Raw genomic sequence first — 7500 nt, 5'->3', positions numbered from 1 at the left:
GTGTCCTAGCATCGCTCTCAAATATTATTCTTTCGTCCGCTCAAAGGTGTCCTAACATCGCTCCCAAATATTATTCTTTCGTCCTCTCTAAGGTGTCCTAACATCGCTCCCAAATATTATTCTTTCGTCCTCTCTAAGGTGTCCTAACATCGCTCCCAAATATTATTCTTTCGTCCTCTCTAAGGTGTCCTAACATCGCTCCCAAATATTATTCTTTCGTCCTCTCTAAGGTGTCCTAACATCGCTCCCAAATATTATTCTTTCGTCCTCTCTAAGGTGTCCTAACATCGCTCTCAAATATTATTCTTTCGCTCTCTCAAAGGTGTCCTAACATCGCTCTCAAATATTATTCTTCCGTTCTCTCAAAGGTGTCCTAGCATCGCTCTCAAATATTATTCTTCCGTTCTCTCAAAGGTGTCCTAACATCGCTCTCAAATATTCTTTCGCTCTTTTAAAGGTGTCCTAACATCGCTCTCAAATATTATTCTTCCGTTCTCTCAAAGGTGTCCTAACATCGCTCTCAAATAATATTCTTCCGTCCTCTCAAAGGTGTCCTAACATCGCTCTCAAATATTATTCTTTCGTCCTCTCAAAGGTGTCCTAGCATCGCTCTCAAATATTATTCTTCCGTTCTCTCAAAGGTGTCCTAACATCGCTCTCAAATATTATTCTTTCGCTCTCTCAAAGGTGTCCTAACATCGCTCTCAAATATTATTCTTCCGTTCTCTCAAAGGTGTCCTAACATCGCTCTCAAATAATATTCTTCCGTCCTCTCAAAGGTGTCCTAACATCGCTCTCAAATATTATTCTTTCGTCCTCTCAAAGGTGTCCTAACATCGCTCTCAAATCTCTCAAAGGTGTCCTAACATCGCTCTCAAATATTATTCTTCCGTTCTCTCAAAGGTTCTATCTCTCTCAAATATTATTCTTTCGCTCTCTCAAAGGTGTCCTAACATCTCTCTCAAATACAATTCTTTCGTCCTCTCAAAGGTGTCCTAACATCTCTCTCTAATCTTTCGTCCTCTCAAAGGTGTCCTAGCATCGCTCTCAAATATTATTCTTTCGTCCTCTCAAAGGTGTCCTAACATCTCTCTCTAATCTTTCGTCCTCTCAAAGGTGTCCTAGCATCGCTCTCAAATATTATTCTTTCGCTCTCTCAAAGGTGTCCCAACATATCTCTCAAATTTATTCTCAAATTTATTATTAAATTTATTCTCAAATTTATTCTCAAATTTATTATGAAAATATTCATTCTCTCCCAAATATCCCGATGTCAATCTTAATTTTTTTTCTCTCTCTCCCACCCCCTCCAGCCGCCATGACAGCCTTAGCCATCGGGTCAACGTTCTTCATGTCCGTAGTAGCCGGGGTCATGACGGATACCCTGGGCATCCGGGTCACCACGTTCATCGGGGGAGCGCTGGCCACCGCCGGCATGTTCATCTCGTCCTTCTTCTACGATAAGGTAAGGATGCTGGTTGTTGTTGTGCTGTGGGGAGGGATGGGGGTGTGTGGGTGATTTGTTATACGTGTGCGTGTGTGTGTGTGTGTGTGTGTGTATGTGTGTGTGTGTTCATATATATATATATATATATATATATATATATATATATATATATATGAATCACAAAAAAAACAGTAACGTGCATTAAATGAAAGGAAAAACTTGCGACGTTTCGAACTTTTTCATCTGAAGAGGAATTTTCATGAAAAAGTTTTCATTTAGTGGCAGTGTTATTAATTATATATATATATATATATATATATATATATATATATATATATATATACATATATACATATATATATATATATTGCATTTATCGCAATGGACTTTGTTCAAGAAATGGTTCCTAATCTTCTTGTATGGTCCCCCTCCCCCCTCTCACCCTACCCTCTCCCACCCTCCCTCCCTCCCCCAGGTGGAAGTCCTAATGATCACCTACGGTCTGATGTTCGGCGGCGGCGCGTCCCTGGCCTACACGCCCTCGCTGGTGATCCTGGGCCACTACTTCCAGCGCTGGATGGGCCTCGTCAACGGCTTCGTCACGGCTGGCTCCTCCGTGTTCACCATCGCCCTGCCCTTCATCCTGCCTTACATCCTGGACATCGGCATCCAGACCACGTTCCAGGTGCTGGCGGGAATCACCGGGTTCCTCATGGTAAGTAGGTCTTGGTGTTTTTTTTTTTTTTTTTTTTTTTTTTTTTTTTCGTGTGTGGGTGTGGGGGGGGGGGGGGAAAGGGGGTAGGGGGAAGGGAGGGTAGTGGGTGGAGATGGGTTGGTGTTGGTGGGGGGGGTAAGGGTTTTTTTTTTTTTTTTTTTTTTTTTTTTTTTTTTTTTTTTATGATGGGCGTGGTATTGTTGTTACTATTTTCATTATCATTATTATTGTTGTGAATGTTGCTATTATTAGTATTATTATTATTGGTGGTGGTGATATTACCATTAGCAGTAGTAGTAGTTATTATTATCATGATAAGAAAAATAATGATTATTATTATCGCTGTGTTGTTTTTGTTATTATTACTGTCACACCACCATCATCATCATCTTCGTAGTTATTATAATTATTATCACTATATATTGGTATCTTCTTAGGCTTTTTCCACCCGATGATATATATATAGAGCTTGTTAATTTTATCTTTATTAAAAAAAAAATCACATTTCGTCATATACTTTCTTTTGTGAATGATTTTTTTTTAGGATTACCTTGTTTTCACAATTATTTTTCTCAGTTTGGGGGTTCGTTTATTTTTTTCTTCTTTTTCTTTTCTTTATTTTTATCTCATTTTCTCTAACGAGCTGTGATTTCAAACAGAAGTGCATTAGATTAGATCGAAAGTGGGTTAACTTATCATGTTCCAGATAACCTTTTCTCAAATATCTTATCGGAATTTTATAGATTAGAGCTTTTAAAAGTAAACTTGAGATTTATGTTGTTGTTGTTGTTATGATTTTGATTATCTTATTTTTTTTGTAATCACCGTTGTTAATGCACGTGTTTACCCAATCAACATACATGTGACAAGGTAATAACGTTAATCAATCTGCTATTTCACACGTGGCAGCTAATCTCCGTAATCTATTGACAAAAAAAGAAAAGAAAAACATTTACTGTCTCTGGCTGATCCCTTCAGGCCTAAAGTATCTCCCTGTATATGGTGACTGGTGTTTAAATAGACAAGGTACTGAAGATATCTCGGGACATCTATTCCAAAAGTAATTCCTTCCGAGTATCATCAGCCTCCATTTTTTTTTTTTTTCCAAATGCGACGATCCTTTTCTCCCAACGTTTTGCTATGTCTGTAGGATCTCCATTCAAGGATCAAGGATCAAGGTTCAGGAGGGATGCCATCGTCCAAAAGTTATTGTTTTTATACACTTCATTGCTGTTTTTTATACACTTCATCGCTGTTTTTTATACACTTCATCGCTGTTTTTTTTTTTATACACTTCATCCTTATACCTCGTCGTTCTGGCCGTCTACGTCGATATCGTCGCTATTACTCAATCAACGTACCTATGATAACACGATAACATTCATTGATTAGTTTATGTTATATCCCGATCTTGTCGCGGGAATATAGTCACAGGTGCTTCTTGGGATAGAGGGATTAAGAGACACACGTGGTTGTCCTTATGTGCCGATGTAGTTATGCGTGTTATCGATAGATGGCGTTCGTTTGAAAGTTATATGCAGGTCAATAAGGTTAATTTGTCTATTCTATGTTAGCATTTTGAATAATTAAAATGAACTTCGATTTACCCATAATGTAACTTAATGTAGATATGTGATACTTATCTTTTTCATTAGTATTGTTATTATTTTAGTTATAAAATCCTCTTAAAATCTAGACCCCTTAAAACCAAACCCCTTATAACCAAAACCCCTTAAAACATAATCTCCTTAAATCTAAACCCCTTAAAACCAAATTTTTAAAACCGAAACCACTTCATTTCGAAACCCCCCAAAACCGAAGCCCCTTTAAGACCTAACCTCCTTAAAACCAAAACACTTTAAACACCCCAAAAAGCCCCTTAAACTGAACCGCTAGAATCCACCCCAAAAAAATTAAACCAAACCCCTTAACCCCCCTCCCCTTGAACCAAACACCATAAAAAAAGACCCTTAAAACCAACCCCCTTAAAAAAAATCTCCCTAAAACCTAAACCCCTTAAAACCAAAACTCCTCTAAACCTAAAACCCTGTCAAACCAAAACTACTCTAAACCTAAAACCCCTTAGAACCAAAACTCCTCTCAACCTAAAACCCCTTAAAACCAAAACTCCTCTCAACCTAAAACCCCTTAAAACCAAAACTCCTCTAAACCTAAAACCCCTTAAAACCAAAACTCCTCTAAACCTAAAACCCCTTAGAACCCAAACCCCTTAATTAAACCAAAAACCCCTTGAAACCTCAACCGCCTGCTCTTATCCCCTCGCACAGATAGCCGGCCTCGTGTTCAAGCCCCTGATGCCCATCCTGCCGCAGCCCCGACAGGTGTACGACGACTCGTGCAAAGGGCAGTGCAAGTCCTTCTTCTCCAGGATCATCAACTTCAAGATCTGGAAGAATAAGCGATACGTCATCTGGACGCTGGCCATCCCCTCGGCGCTCTTTGGGTATTTCGTGCCCTACGTGCATCTGGTGAGTGGGGAAAGAGGGGAGGGGGAGGGGGAGGGGAGGGGAGTGGGAGGGGGAGAGGGAGAGGGACGGGGAAGGGGGGGAGAGGGAAGGGGAGGAGGGAGGGAGTGGGGGAGGGGGAGGGAGAGGGGAAAGGGGAGGGGGTAGGTGGGATTGGGGGAGGGGAAAGGAGGGGGGAGGGAGAGGGGGAGGGGAAAGGAGGGGGGAGGGAGAGGGGGAGGGGATAGGGAGAGGGAGGGAGAGGGGGAGGGTGGAGGGAGGAGGGAGGATTGGGGAGGGGAAAGGAGAGGGAGGACTTGGGTGGAGGGAGTGGGAGGGTTGGGGAGGAGGTGGAGGTGGGGGAGGGTGGCAAAGGGGGGAAGGAGAGGGAGGGTGGCAAAGGGGGGAAGGAGAGGGAAGCAGTTGGCTGGCATGAACAAGATAAATGAGGGTGGTAAGCATGGGGGAAACGGGGGACGCTAATGGGAATTTATTTGTTCTTATCTTTTCACACAGATAGCCGGTCTTGTGCACAAGCACATGTACATTGAAGCTTGCACACATGCACACACACACACACACACACACACACACACACACACACACACACACACACACACACACACACACACACACACACACACACACACACACACACACATACACACACACCAAAGCAGTATCTCTCTCTCTCACTCTCTCTCTCACTCTCTCTCTCTCTCTCTCTCTCTCTCTCTCTCTCTCTCTCTCTCTCTCTCTCTCTCTCTCTCTCTCTCTCTCTCTCTTTCTCTCTCTCTCCTCAGATAAGAAACGTTAGTAATTTCAAATAATGGAATATTAGTAAAGAATGATTTTGAATAGACATGTATGCTTCCTGCCTGGCATCAGTTTCTGTTACACTTTGCGCACTTCACAGGTGAAATATGTGAAGCTGAGGTTAGGAAGCGATGCAGAGTCCCAGATTTTGATCCAGTGCATCGGTGCGACGTCTGGCCTGGGGCGGATTCTGTTCGGGTTCATCGCCGACCGTCCTTGGGTCAACCGTATCGTCCTCCAGCAGGTGCGAGAAGGGAAGGGGTGACTTGCTGCTCTTAATTAAATGATTTTTAAAAGTTTCTTCTACGTTTATTGTTATCTGTATTTGAGTCTCTGTTACCATTTATTGATGTTTATTTTCTTTTTCTCACAAAGTATATCTTCCTGGCTGCTACACTTGTGTGATAAGAGATAAAGATGAAAGAGTTTACATTTGTTTATACTTTTGTTTACTTTCTTCGAGTGCAGGTGTCGTTCTTCTGCATCGGCACGCTGACAATGCTCCTCACGGCAGCCAATGCCATGCCTTTCTTCATTGTGATCGCCTTGGGCATGGGTCTCTTCGACGGCTGCTTCATTTCCCTACTGGGTCCCATTGCTTTTGATATTGTTGGAACTGCAGGTGCATCACAGGCCATCGGGTGTTTACTGGCCTTCTGTGCCATCCCCTTAACTTGTGGCCCAGCCATTGCAGGTGAGAGGACTCTTGATCTGCAACATGGGGCAATACCATGCACCTAGGATATTCCTCTTTGAAATTATGGCTATTCAGAATTCTTACTTATTCTGCTATTCCGCCCTTTTCGTTATTCATGCCATTATTCTTATTGATTGTATTCTCTCCCTTTGACTCTGTTTCCCCCCTTGTTTCAGGTTACATCTTCGATCAGTTAGGAAGCTACCTGATACCATTCCTTTGTGCTGGTATCCCTCCCATTGTTGGGTCCTTCGTCCTCTTCAGCATAAGCTGTATGAAGCAGCCACCAAAGGTATGATGGATCTGTCTTGCTCTGTGCATTTGAACTTGCTTATACTTGCCAGTCACTCACTACATGATGGAAATTTTATTGTGATCGCCAGTAGGTTCATCGTACAAAGTTGAAACATAGTTGTATTTTGTGATCATAGTGATTGAAACCTGTTTATAAGATAATTTCTCTTGCCTATATCTTATTACATTCTTGTATATTATCCTATTTTAAAAGCAATTTTTACTGGTTATCCTTAAAGAGATCACCCTTAAAATTGCTAACATTACTTTGACCTTGATAATGACTCTAATCATGATGAAGGAGAGTGATTTACAGGGTGCGCCAGGGTCGCCCGTGCGAGAGCCGACAGAGAAGCAGAACAACGTACCCGCCACAGAGGAGCCCAAAGAGACGCACCAGCTCATGTCAGGTATGGAAGTCAACTCTGCTGTTTGTCTTTTTCTTCTCACCTCATGCTTCTTAGTGACCAGAAATATATCTGGAGTATATACTTCTAGAATGATCTCTTTTCGATGGACTTTTTCACAGTTTTCTTTAGTATTATTTTTTGTGCATTTTTCCTCTTACTCCTCGTTATATTTTTTCACCATATTTGGTCTTGCATATTTTTTTTTTCTTTTATATGTGAGTTTAAACTTCACCCCTTTTTTCAATATCTTTCTTTTTTTCTTTTTTTTCCTGTAGAAGTATGATTACCTTTTTATGAATTATAAATAGGCTGATAGATGAGTAGGTAATATACATATAAATATATATGTTGATATATAATAACACACATTGATAGTTAGTTCTAGATATAGAGAGATATATCCTGATAGATGGATAGATAGACAAATGAATAAATAGACTTAGATTTACGGGCAGATAGGTAGATATATTTTCTAGTGAAATGAAACGGCCAGAGTAAGAAACAACTGAAAAATTTCCGCAATTTAAGGTCAAAGTAGATTCCTCATAGGCCAAGGTTCCATCAGCCTTTCTGACTATGAACCAGACTCAAGGCAAGGGTTATCCCCATTTTGACCGGACGCAGTAGCCACACTGGTCAACTAGGGGAGCCAGCTA

General features: G+C 41.3%; 1 protein-coding gene across 7 annotated transcripts in view; it reads left to right on the top strand.

Moving 5' to 3' along the window:
* The window catches only part of LOC122258589 (monocarboxylate transporter 10), a 72712-nt gene that overhangs the window by 55994 nt on the left and 9218 nt on the right, over positions 1–7500 (top strand). For 4 of the 7 annotated variants that reach the window (XM_086544847.1, XM_086544845.1, XM_086544850.1 and 1 more), the window contains exons 3-9: positions 1314–1465; positions 1923–2162; positions 4451–4651; positions 5544–5687; positions 5912–6137; positions 6317–6432; positions 6736–6844. In XM_086544847.1, coding sequence (XP_086400973.1) covers positions 1314–1465; positions 1923–2162; positions 4451–4651; positions 5544–5687; positions 5912–6137; positions 6317–6432; positions 6736–6844 — 1188 coding nt within the window. The remainder of the gene's footprint in view (positions 1–1313; positions 1466–1922; positions 2163–4450; positions 4652–5543; positions 5688–5911; positions 6138–6316; positions 6433–6735; positions 6845–7500) is intronic. The other 3 variants (XM_086544848.1, XM_086544846.1, XM_086544851.1) reach the window with 1 other exon arrangement.

Source organism: Penaeus japonicus, unplaced genomic scaffold (genome assembly GCF_977035675.1).
Source record: "Penaeus japonicus unplaced genomic scaffold, GWHDUDI00000001_assembly GWHDUDI00000015, whole genome shotgun sequence".
In the NCBI taxonomy this organism is placed as follows: domain Eukaryota; kingdom Metazoa; phylum Arthropoda; class Malacostraca; order Decapoda; family Penaeidae; genus Penaeus; species Penaeus japonicus.
The sequence above is the reverse complement of the archived record's forward strand: the minus strand, read 5'-3'. Positions and strand labels throughout refer to the sequence as shown.